This window comes from Leptopilina heterotoma, unplaced genomic scaffold (genome assembly GCF_015476425.1).
Source record: "Leptopilina heterotoma isolate Lh14 unplaced genomic scaffold, ASM1547642v1 Lhet_107, whole genome shotgun sequence".
Classification (NCBI taxonomy): Eukaryota; Metazoa; Arthropoda; class Insecta; order Hymenoptera; family Figitidae; genus Leptopilina; species Leptopilina heterotoma.
The window spans coordinates 256,622-269,598 of NW_025110824.1; the positions used below are offsets into that span (position 1 = coordinate 256,622).

The window sequence follows — 12,977 nt, forward strand, 5'->3', positions numbered from 1 at the left end:
AAATCCTATATTTAAATTTTTTAAATTTGACTTGCCATTCATAACACAGGCCTGCATCATTTCGGCATAACGGATGCGACTAGGTGTTTCCGAAGGAAAATTTTGCGCTGAACACGAATTCTGAGTCCAAAATGCTCCATCACGTCAATTTTTAGAGAAAAATGGGGTTGAAACCCCTAAAAACAGCGTTTTTGGCACTTTTTGAAAAATTGTAGGGCAAATTCCTGACGTGTCAAAAACTTCGCTATTATCAGAAGTTAAAGCTTATTTCATGCCCTTTCAAATGAGCCCTTAGCCGACTAATATCTAATCTAACAACCGAGATCGAGCTGGATTTTCCTAAAGAGGGGAAAGTCAGCACCTAGATTAGAAAAAGCCGACTAATATGCTTCAACCCATAAATCAGAGGGTGTGTTTTTGTCCAGGGGTGCGACAACTTTAAAATACAAAATATTGGAATTCTAGAGGATAAAAAAAATAATTGAAAAAGAATAAGCCGTGTACTCAAATGGTTGTTTTTAAACAGAGAGATGTTCTAGATTGTTTTTATGGTTGCTTAGTGTACGAGAATGGTCAATATAACATTTATAATATTTTTTCTCCCACATGCACAAAAATGGCGCTTTTAGATAGCTGACGACAGGGAGTAAAGTCACACATTTGTTCGACTATATGAAAATGGCGTCCATTTTCTCCCAAGAGGCAAACATAACAGCTGATCCCATGCGTTATTTTTGCCCATGGGAGAAAACGGCCTCTATTTTCATATAAGTCGAACAAGTGAATGACTTTTACTCCCTGTCGTCTGCTATCTGAAATCGCCACTTTTGTGCATTAGGAATAAAAAATATCGTAAGTAACACGGGAATAAAGGCAGCCAATTTACCCTTGTTGCTTAATATACTATTTCTGCAGATATTTCAGTTTATAACAAAAAATATTTAAGGGTTGTTTTTAGGGGTAGTGAATCGAGAAAATTTATTTTGCTACAGGTTTGAGTACATGGCTTATTCTTTTTCAATTATTTTTTTATCCTCTAGAATTCCAATATTTTGTATTTTAAAATTGTCGCAGCCTTGGACAAAAACACACCTCCTGCTTCAAGGGTTGAATCATATTAGTCGGCTGAGAGCTCATTTGAAAGGGCATGAATTAAGCTTTAATTTCTGTTAATAGCGAAGTTTCTATCACGTCAGGAATTTGCCCCACAATTTTTCAAAAAGTGCCAAAAACGCTGTTCTTAGGGGGTTTCAAACCAAATTTTTCTCAAAAACTTGACGTAATGGAGCATTTTGCACTCAGAATTCGTGTTCAGCGCAAAATTTACCTTCGGAAACACCTAGTCGCATCCATTATGCCGAAAAAAAGTTTAATTTTGCAGGCCTGTGATAATCAGTAAGCACAAAAAACCATCTTTTTTTGAAATCGGAATTTAATTAATTAATTTATTTATTTAAGAAAAATAATTTAGACAGTTTTCGACAATTGCTAAAATTACCATACTTCATATCTATCAGGGTTATGAATAAATGAGTAAATAACAAAATTTTGTCGAAGACTTGTCGGTATTGAAATGAATGAAAATTGAAATTTTTTTGTTTTTTTTATAGTAAACTATGGAGTGCATACTGCATTTTCTAAGAATAGATATGCAAATGAACATGTAAAAATTAAATAATGTCGATATAGTAGGCTTTAGGCAAATGTATAAATATGTAAAAATATATGTTGTACAGAGGATAAGAAGGGCGGCGTCGACCGGAGCAGCACGGTCATTGCTAAAGAACCCGAAGGTAATTTTTTTTATAAAACAAAATCGTACGATGTCTTTATTTTTAGATTTTTGTCTTTTTGGTTCTAACATAATATCGTTTGAAATTTTTTTCTTATTTCAAATTATTTCTTCTTCTGTTGCATTCATCTCTTTCGAACGTTGAAACACTTGTTTCAGTGATGTTTCGATCACTGTATAATAATTAAATATTCAGCATATTTTTTTTAAATTAAATATTTACCATATTTTTTATAAATTATTATTTAGCATATGTTTTTATAAATTAATATTTACCTTTTTTTATAATTACTACAAGTGTCTCAGCGTATATCGACAATGCTTTTTAAATTATTTACTTGTACAAAAAAATTTTGTTTTCTGTATAAAAAAAATGACGCGAGGAGCTCGAATTTAATGAATAAAAATTGATTTCGAGTTTCGAATTATAACACTCGATTTGTTAAAAGCAAATGAAAAACAAGAGATGAAAAAACGATTGACTGTCTTTCACCATGTTTGTTAAAAACAATAATGTAAAACAATGCACTCCATTATTTTATTCATTGTAAATAATTGTGTCTTCGTGATTAACATAATTAACAACTTTCTTTCTACTCTTTATGAAAATTATTAAAAAGTATTGTGAAATGAGTAAAATTACCAAATGGTTTGGTGAATATTATATTGCTTTTAATTTTTGGTATAGTTTTTTTAAAGTTAATTTTAATCATCTTCTAAAAGAATTTAGATCTTAATGTAATTTTCTGACTTTAGATCGATTTTATTATGATTTTTGTTATTTTATTATTGAATTGAAGAATCGAGTCGAAAATGGAGGGAATAGTTAAATGGGAAAATAGAGAAATGCGAGTGATAGAAAGATTTTGCTGTTGCTTCTTTCTCTTTCGCATTTCCCCACTCTCGTTTGACGCTCCCACTCTCTACTCGAAACTCCTCCCACTTTTCTCCAGCTGAGCCAATCATGGGGCCTGAGTGCCTCTAAGTGGAGTATAAATATCAAGGCAGTTGCACTAGAGGATTACTATCATTCAGGCTGGGTCGACCAGGCTGGGTCGACTCAGTGTAAATTTTGTGGCAAAAGATTTCTTGAATTCCTAAAAACATTTTTTGATCGAAAACTTGAATTTTTTTGGCGATGTATTTGTGAAACGTTCTTAGCTTTCGATTACGTTCCTAAATGGAGGGAGGAAATTGTGAATCAACTTGAGATGTTTTTAAGCTCTCTTAACAGCCAACGAAAATACTTGTTTCGCCCTGGCATTAGTACATCGCATTGAGTCCATAGTTCGCGAACGTTTTCCTTGCGTATTCAATTTAAATACCTCTTCCTTAAACAAATTTAAAAATAAAAATATTCAATGGATTGTAAATATAACAATTGAAAATAAAAAAAATTAAAACTACTTGTGAATTTTCCAGTGAATGAATACACTTTTCCTTATTGACCATATTAATATTTAAATTATTTAGTTACAAAAAAAATGTTAAGAAATGAGTGACTATGAGAAATGTGAATTTTTTTTCCCGAAGTGTATTTTTTTTTAAATTGATTCTAGACGGAAAATATGTCTATCGCAGGAACGTCGAAGCAATTTGACAATTGTAAGTGGTAGGGAAAAACAGTTAAAATTTATATTAAAAATGTAATTGTGCGCTTGAAAAATGTTGACATTCATAATTCAGAAAAGAGAGACATACATGCTCTTGATAATCAACAAGTCCGGCCACGGTCAGACACTACCTGACTCCATTCTATTTTAATCTGACGAAAATAAATCGGTTACGAGCATTTCAAATTCAGAATTGCAGACATCCTACTGAAATGTTACCGTGGCAAACATTCACTTGCATTTCTGTTTAAAAATAATACTCCCCGTGCAGAAAAATGGTGAGGGCCCCCGGCGAGGCCCTCGTGGATTGCCCTCTTGCCTTATGGAATCCGTAGGGGCAATCCACGTGAAGCCCTCGAAGGCGTGACATGCTTTCCCTCATGGGTGCCCTCGAGGAAAATCCTCATGGATTCCATATGGATTTTCCACGCGGTGTCCTCGTGGATTTCATAAAATGCCCTCAACTTTGTTTTCAATTAAATTAATAATTTAATTATTTATTAATAACAAATTAGTCCAATTATTGACAAATAACATTCTTATTTAACAATTTTTACTTTTTTTAATTAAATCGTGACCAAAAATAAAAAAAAATCTGACACACGCGGGAATTGAGCCTACGACCTACTAACTACCAGACAACACTCTTACCACTATGTTTTTTTTTTTTTTTTTAATGTTTCTTTTTATTCAACAAATTATAAAATGATATAACAACGTAAGATAACAATAACAACTAAGTGTACGACGTTGTGTCGTGATTTAAGTAAACAATGTCTGTCGATAGACTAAAGTCTATACTTGCAGAATATAATTTTTACAATGTTTATATTTAAATTATTTTTCAATGATTCTTTTTAAGGTTTGCAGCCAAAAAAAATTTCGCAAACTGTCAATTTTCACGTTAGGTAGTGTTCTTCTCATTTCATATCGTTTTATACAATAAAACAAAAACCACACACAAAAAAGGACAACACAGTTGATCCTTTGAGGGCGCAATTATATTCACAATTTTATATAAGAAAATACATTATCGCATTCAGTTTAATTTGAGATTAATAATATTAAATACGATGAATAACAACAACTATTATTAAAATAAACTATTTATTGAACATTTAACCATTGATACATATCTGTTTTTGTTTCTAGTGCTTTTGTCAAGTTTATCTATATTTGGTATAGCCTGTGATAGTATTAATTTAATTTCTGGATTTCTGGCAATATCGTCTCTATTATATTTTATTGTTTTGTTCCAGGCGTGCCTCTTTACATGATATATAATAGGGACATTGTTCAAATCCTGAATATATCCTCCTCTATCAAGAAAAGTAAACGCCTCGAATATTAATAATATAATAATAGACAATAAATATTCATAAATTAATATTTTTATCATTTCAAAAAAAAAAAAAAATGTCAAAACATTTGTGTTAAAAACGCGTTTTTCATAGTTTAAAATCATTATAAACATTAATTTTTTTATGTAAAAAAAATTTTTTTTTTTGACTTAGAAATTTTTGCTAGTCAATGATGTGGGCGATCCATGAGGGCCCCTCGCGTGGGCCCTCAAAGATTTGCCCTTAGGTAAGTTCAATATTTTCAAAAAAAGTAACATTAAATATTTGTTAAAAACGTGTTTTTCATTGTTTAAAATGATTGTAAACAATAATTTTTTGTTGTAAAAAATATTCGTTGTTTGGACTTAGAAAAATTGTTGAGCAGGGCATTCATAATGGCTAAGAGCAGGGGCCCTGCTGGTGCCCTCGTAAATTTCCATAACTTTGTGATAGGATTTCTGGAAAAATGTCACTTAATGTTTATTTCAGGTGCTTTGAAATGTAATTTAATGCATTCTGAACTAAAGTTTTTCAATAAAAAAATTTTTTTTTCGAAACTTAGATAAATTTTTGAGCTGGGCAACCGTAAGGGTAAAGAACGGGGCCCCTGCTGGTGCCCTCGTGGATTTCTTCTCATGGATCTTCCACGAGGGCCCCCAACGGGGGCCTCGGAGCTGTGGGGCTCGAACGTGGCTTTTTCCACACGGGTCCTTAAAGTTATTTCCACTCTGGAAGTCAAAATTAGAAAACTAGTAAAAAAAAAATAAAACCATAAATTTAAAGTTTGCTTTAGATATTAAAATACTGTTTTTAATAGTAATTTTTTTTCAAATTATTAAAAAAATTATTTTATAAATTATAACACTACTCAAGTCATTTAGGAAAGAAATGGAAAGAAATAGTTTATTACTGTTAATTTAATTAAAACAGCGTTCGAATCTTTTAATTAATATTCACTATCTGATTAATTTAAGAATATGCTGAGTGGAAATTTACAATTGATCATAATTTCAAAATTTTTTATGACCCATATAAATTTCATGATTTGTTGAAAATTCCCACAATAATAAAGAATTTTTCATCATCTAAAACGATTTTTGAGGTCGTTAAATTTTATGACTTATTCAACAATTCAAATTAAAATAAATTGAAAATTACGAGAGGATATTTAAAAATATTATGTAATGTAACTAATATCTAACTTAATAATATAATGCTAATTATACTAATTAATAATAATTAGGCGTAGTATGTGAAACATATTTGGAAAATTAAAAAAAGGTTTGTTATGAAGGGGAGATCCTACCTAAGTGGGCCTAAAATAGCGTTTCTTAAAGAATTTTGACTTTTTGGGATATTTATTATTTATTTTCGTGTTTATTAACATTTCTTTGACCAGAACGCAAGAAACAAAGCCAATTACACCGGAACTCCCTATGGTGGCAGTCAAAACGTATTGCAGCTTTCTTTTTCGAAACTCTTGCATTTCAATAAAAAGCAGCACTTGTTTCAAAAAAGAAAGAATTGAGGCCTTGGATCCAATAACTCGCCCGACGCTCGGAGGAACGCGCAACTGCCAGTCAGTGAGCAGTGAGCGCCTCTGGTCCACTCACTGCTACCCGACTGGTATGAGCGCGTGTCTTCGAGCGTCGGGTGAGTTATTGGATCCAAGGCCTCAATTGTACTGTTTGGCACATCAGTAATTTTTTCATTTTTCTCAAATCCGATTAACAAACTCAAAGTAAAATTTGGGAACCTAAAGAACTCGGTATTTGAATTACTATCACAAAAATTTAAAATTAAAAGAAGAAAAAAATGACTTATTTAACTAATTTTAATTACTTTCTTTAATTTCTCAAGACTCTTGTGTTTCTTAACGACTAACAATCAATAAATTCTAAGGAAATTTGTTTGCCTTCGTGTTTGGATGTTATGAGAAATTTTAATTTATTACTCTTGACAATTTTAATTAAAAGAATTTCTTCTGTTTTATCTTTTCATTTTTGATTTTGTTGACCCTTGCAACAAAATGAAAAAAGGCTACGCGTCGCAGGGCACACCACCTAACAGTCCTGCAGCCACATCAGTATTCTCCAGGGTAATGGTTCCGGCGACGGGCAATAAGCAGGCCCCAGTTTCGGGAAATCCCCTAGGAATTGCCGCGGTTCTCCTGCAGGGAGCGCAAGGTAAAACGACATTTAAAGTCCCTCGAAGACCCTCGAGAACGTATCGACCAATTCGAGGCGACTCCTGTTTTTTATTTCTTTCCTTGCTTCTTCTTTTCTTTCTACTGCTTTCTCAAAGTGACATTTTATTTTCCTCTTTTTTTTATTGCTTCGACGAATTTCTACTGTGCTGGACAAATCTCTTTATTTACGAATTCTATTCAGGAAAAGAATTTTCGTAAAATTAATGATCCGATTTTATTTCTTAACTATCTGCTACTGGTTAAATCCACTAATAACTATTGTTTTCTACTAATCCTACAATTTCTATTATCTATCTTCTAATTATCATTTCGTGTGTTATTTTGTTAAGTAAAACACTAAATTTTTTTCATTTTTGAGAAACTTACACTGTTTAAAAATTAACAATAAAGAAATGTGTTTGCTTTCTTGGAAAATTCACAAGTTGTAAAAAATACGTGTGCTATGAGAATGTGTTTTTATTTCCCTTTGGATGATAAAATTTTGACGCAGCTTTTTCTCATTGTCAATGGAATATAGTCAGTTCCCGACAAAGTGAAAGTTGAAACGGGTCACCAACTACTTGAAATTTAATGAATTGGGGTCAGAAAAAGCATTGTTATCGGTACGAACAAAAGGAAAAATTGAAAATAAAATAAAAATTTATTTTATTAACGTATAGGGTGAAACAATCGGCTTTTTAATAAAAAATACCAAAATAAAATTGTACTGGAATTTTTTTAGTCACGAATTTTATTAATAATTTTTGCTTATCAAAAATTAGAGAATTTTTATCATGAAAAGTCGTTAGATATTGGCTAGAAATCGTAATTTTACTTGAAAATATTTGTAGTTGAATATTACGACCCCTTTAAACAACGAAAAATCAGAATTAGTTCTGGTAATTCGTCAAAGCGAATCGAGCTCGAATAAAAATTAGGCTCCGCTCTATGTAGACCCTATGTCATCTTGCCTACAATGCGACATAGGCCTGCGAGTTAAAACTAACATTCAGTCTATGACGGAAATGTAACGCTCGGCTACATAGACTATACATAGGCTTAACAATGTAGGACCTATATAAAAGTTCTACATAGGCTCTATGTAGGTAAATATACATACGATCTACGTAGGGTTGGAGTGTAATATTTATATAGGCCAAATAATATAGAATCTACATAGAGTGTAAATGTCATCTCTACGTACGTAGACAAACTGATGTCAAATCTATGTGTATGTAGTATTTATCTAGGCCAAATAATATGCAGTCTATATAGAGTGTAATTTGTTCTCTACAAACAGAACGGATTGATATTTAGTTTAGTTTGGTGTTAAAATTAATTGTAAATATTTTATTATTCTAGTTCTAATAAATAAACAGAAATTACAATTAAATAAAAGAATAAAATTAAAACAATTTCATTATATTTATATACAATTATTCAGTTCCAGTTTTTCATAAGATAAAAAAAATTAAACTCGTATTTATGATACCCAATTTATTTATAATTATTTTATATACATTTTTTTAAATTTATTGAATAAAGCAATTTAATAATTTCTATAAAATATAATTAAAATGTATCAGTCCTTTAAAATTCGATATCACACAATAACACTTAAACAATTCACTTTACAACAAATTGTTCACTTAAAAATATCCATTTTAATGCAACAATTCACAAAAAAACTCACTTCACAACAAAATATTAACTTCAAAATAATTTTATCCCATGCGATTTTAGACTCTTTCTGACAAATGCTAAAGAGCAACTGACGCTCGAAAGACCTTCGGAAAAAGATTTTACAGAAAATATTTGAAGTCTCTGAACATTTGCTCTGTATATTTCAATCTGAAAAACTTCTAAGTTAACAAGAAAATTCTTTTAACATTTTATATTTTTACCTTCATATGAAAAATGTTTTACAGTTTTAATAATATTAATAAATTAAAAAGTTGCTTTTAATTGTTTGTAAAATAATTATATTTTTAAATATATTTTAAATACTTCTAAAAATATTTCTAACTCTTTGGCAGTCAACATTTTTAAATAAGATTTTGGATAGAAAAGATTTTCTATTAACAGAAAAATAGCTTGTTTTATTTAATTTTTGATTGCTCATATGCAATCAGGGTTTTATCTAAATTATATTAATGAATATCATATTGTGTTCGTATATCCTATACAGATAGTACATCTCTATAGTCTAAGAGCTGGCTACATAAAAATGCATGTTATAAGGTACATGAAAAATTAATATTTAGATAGGTTCCATTTGAGTCCCTGAGTACCGAATGCGAAGTCTGCCTGCGCGTTCTGGAAGATTAAGCCCGCGAATTGACGGTCGAAAATGATAAATTTGATAAGGAAAACATGTGATAAAGGTCATGGATAAAAGTTATAAAATTTAAAAGTATTTATCACCAGTAAGCTTATAAAATTTTGGCAGACAATTTTTTGGACGACAAAGTATTGGCAGACAGTGTCAAAGTTGCGTAATCCGTAGTGAAAAAAAGATCATAAGAGTCATGGCTAAAAATTAATGGAAATAGTTAATGAACTCTTATGGAAGCTATATGTCAAGTGGCAGACAAAAATTCGGATGATAACATCGAGGCAGACAACGATAAAAAGCGCGGTTCCCATGCGATTTCGCTGATTTCGCGCTATTTGCACTAAATAGTTAATTTTTGAAAAATGTGAAATTTTTTTGGGCTACATTAATTTTTAAACATAATTTAATGATTTTATAAACTTTTGAATGAATATGATTTATTTTAAATTAAATTTTTTATAAAAATAAAAAAAATAAAAATTGAAAATGTGATTTTTGTATAGAATTATTAATTTTTTTAATAAATAGATAATAGATTGAAACTTCTGAGAAAAATGTATCCTAATTTAAAAAAGAAAGAGCAAAATCGGTCAGTTGGTTTAAAAGTTAGAGCAACTTTTCAGAATTTGAAAAGTTGGTATCAATTCTGGCGTGAGCGATTGCTGCCGCGTGTCGCTGGATTCCCCCACTCTGCCCACCTAAGGAAGGTGAAATCTCGCACTCACTTTTACCTCTATTTTAAACAACTAAATAGTGCAGTATGGATTCCATAATTTTTTTGGTAATAGTGTTGTTAAGAATCTTTATATTTGTATAAAAAAAATTGTAAAATGTTAATAAATAAAATGTCACGATTAGAAATATTTAAAAAAAATTATTTCCCCCCCCCTTGGAGTTAGGTGCAATTTTTTTCTTTTAAAATTTCAAAAAAATATGTTTAATTAAATTACTTTTTTTCCCGATATTATGAAACAAAAATTGGCTGAGATACGCTTAATTGTTTATAGTGGGAAATATTACCTCTTTTCTGCAACTATTTTTATGCAAATAAACAAGAAAAATCATTTAGTGTGTATATGTAAAGGATAGATCTCATCTTCGCAAGTGAAACGATATTTTGAAAAATGTGATTTTTTGAGTTTCCTTCATTTTTCATACATAAAAAGAAACATTGTTTTTAGTAAACAAATGGATTTATTTAAAAACTATTTATCCCATTGGGCTCAAATTTGATACACTCTTTAAAGGTATCAAGGGCAATACTTTCTGTCAGTTTAAAAGTCATCTCATTAAAATTAAACAAATTATTAAACAATTAAGAAATTGCAATTTTTATCTGTTTAAATTAATCAATCCAATCAAGAAGAGTCTGAAGGTACAAATCTTTATACATACACTGACAATTTTATTTATTAAAAGTATGAGTTATTAATTGTTTTCATTTTTCAGCTGACATAAATGAAATCGAATCTGAGGATGATATCGAGTGCGACAGTGAAGAAGATGTGGAGGAAATTGAATCAGATGTAAATAATGAAGCATAAGATTCTATTTTATACAATTAAAAAATTTATGCTATTAATTGATAAGTTCATATTATCAGGAAAGTATAATATAAAACTTATAATTTAAGGTTAAGTGTGCATAATTATATTATTATTACAGTCTTTCGTAGAAAATTTATTATAAACATTGAGGTAAATATTATTTGGCGAAATAAAAATTAGTATTTAATAATTAAGTAAATTAATTTAGTAAATTTACTTCAAAAAGTTAACATTGTATGTATAAATTTACCGAATACAAAACACTATTGTAGAGTGAAATTAATAAATCACATATGACACTCCTTATATTCTCAAAATCACTATTAACTGTATTTCTTAATTGTTTAATAATTTGTTTAATTTTAATGAGATAGAGCTTAAAAAGACATATAAAATGATAGGTCGCAAAAAATTTTCAATTATTTGTTCATGAGAAAATTAATTTAAACAGATAAAAATTGCAATTTCTTAATTGTTTAATAATTTGTTTAATTTTAATGAGATGACTTTTAAACTGACAGAAAGTATTGCCCTTGATACCTTTAAAGAGTGTATCAAATTTGAGCCCAATGGGATAAATAGTTTTTAAATAAATCCATTTGTTTACTAAAAACAATGTTTCTTTTTATGTATGAAAAATGAAGGAAACTCAAAAAATCACATTTTTCAAAATATCGTTTCACTTGCGAAGATGAGATCTATCCTTTACATATACACACTAAATGATTTTTCTTGTTTATTTGCATAAAAATAGTTGCAGAAAAGAGGTAATATTTCCCACTATAAACAATTAAGCGTATCTCAGCCAATTTTTGTTTCATAATATCGGGAAAAAAAGTAATTTAATTAAACATATTTTTTTGAAATTTTAAAAGAAAAAAATTGCACCTAACTCCAAGGGGGGGGGAAATAATTTTTTTTAAATATTTCTAATCGTGACATTTTATTTATTAACATTTTACAATTTTTTTTATACAAATATAAAGATTCTTAACAACACTATTACCAAAAAAATTATGGAATCCATACTGCACTATTTAGTTGTTTAAAATAGAGGTAAAAGTGAGTGCGAGATTTTACCTTCCTTAGGTGGGCAGAGTGGGGGAATCCAGCGACACGCGGCAGCAATCGCTCACGCCAGAATTGATACCAACTTTTCAAATTCTGAAAAGTTGCTCTAACTTTTAAACCAACTGACCGATTTTGCTCTTTCTTTTTTAAATTAGGATACATTTTTCTCAGAAGTTTCAATCTATTATCTATTTATTAAAAAAATTAATAATTCTATACAAAAATCACATTTTCAATTTTTATTTTTTTTATTTTTATAAAAAATTTAATTTAAAATAAATCATATTCATTCAAAAGTTTATAAAATCATTAAATTATGTTTAAAAATTAATGTAGCCCAAAAAAATTTCACATTTTTCAAAAATTAACTATTTAGTGCAAATAGCGCGAAATCAGCGAAATCGCATGGGAACCGCGCTTTTTATCGTTGTCTGCCTCGATGTTATCATCCGAATTTTTGTCTGCCACTTGACATATAGCTTCCATAAGAGTTCATTAACTATTTCCATTAATTTTTAGCCATGACTCTTATGATCTTTTTTTCACTACGGATTACGCAACTTTGACACTGTCTGCCAATACTTTGTCGTCCAAAAAATTGTCTGCCAAAATTTTATAAGCTTACTGGTGATAAATACTTTTAAATTTTATAACTTTTATCCATGACCTTTATCACATGTTTTCCTTATCAAATTTATCATTTTCGACCGTCAATTCGCGGGCTTAATCTTCCAGAACGCGCAGGCAGACTTCGCATTCGGTACTTAGGGACTCAAATGGAACCTATCTAAATATTAATTTTTCATGTACCTTATAACATGCATTTTTATGTAGCTAGCTCTCCGTCTACTAGGCCTATATAGTGAGACCTACTCATACCTTATCTCGATATTACGTTGGGTGGCCTGTGTCTTTTCTACATACGAATGCAGATGTAGATCCTACATAGATTTTACGAATTAAAGGCCTACATAGAAAAGCCTAATACAAAACTTACCTCAACATTACGTAGGGTGGCCTATATCTTTCCTATGTGAGGCATTATTCCTGAACTGCCCCAAAAATAAAAAAAAGTTCTTGGATTTCCTTTA

The 12,977-nt window shown here is 29.9% G+C and overlaps 1 protein-coding gene across 1 annotated transcript in view; it reads left to right on the plus strand.

Moving 5' to 3' along the window:
• LOC122502384 (calcium/calmodulin-dependent protein kinase type II alpha chain-like) overlaps positions 1-12,977 on the plus strand; it is a 274,765-nt gene that overhangs the window by 210,195 nt on the left and 51,593 nt on the right. Inside the window, exons 11-12 of the mRNA XM_043612408.1 lie at positions 1,737-1,793; positions 6,785-6,931. Coding sequence (XP_043468343.1) covers positions 1,737-1,793; positions 6,785-6,931 — 204 coding nt within the window. The remainder of the gene's footprint in view (positions 1-1,736; positions 1,794-6,784; positions 6,932-12,977) is intronic.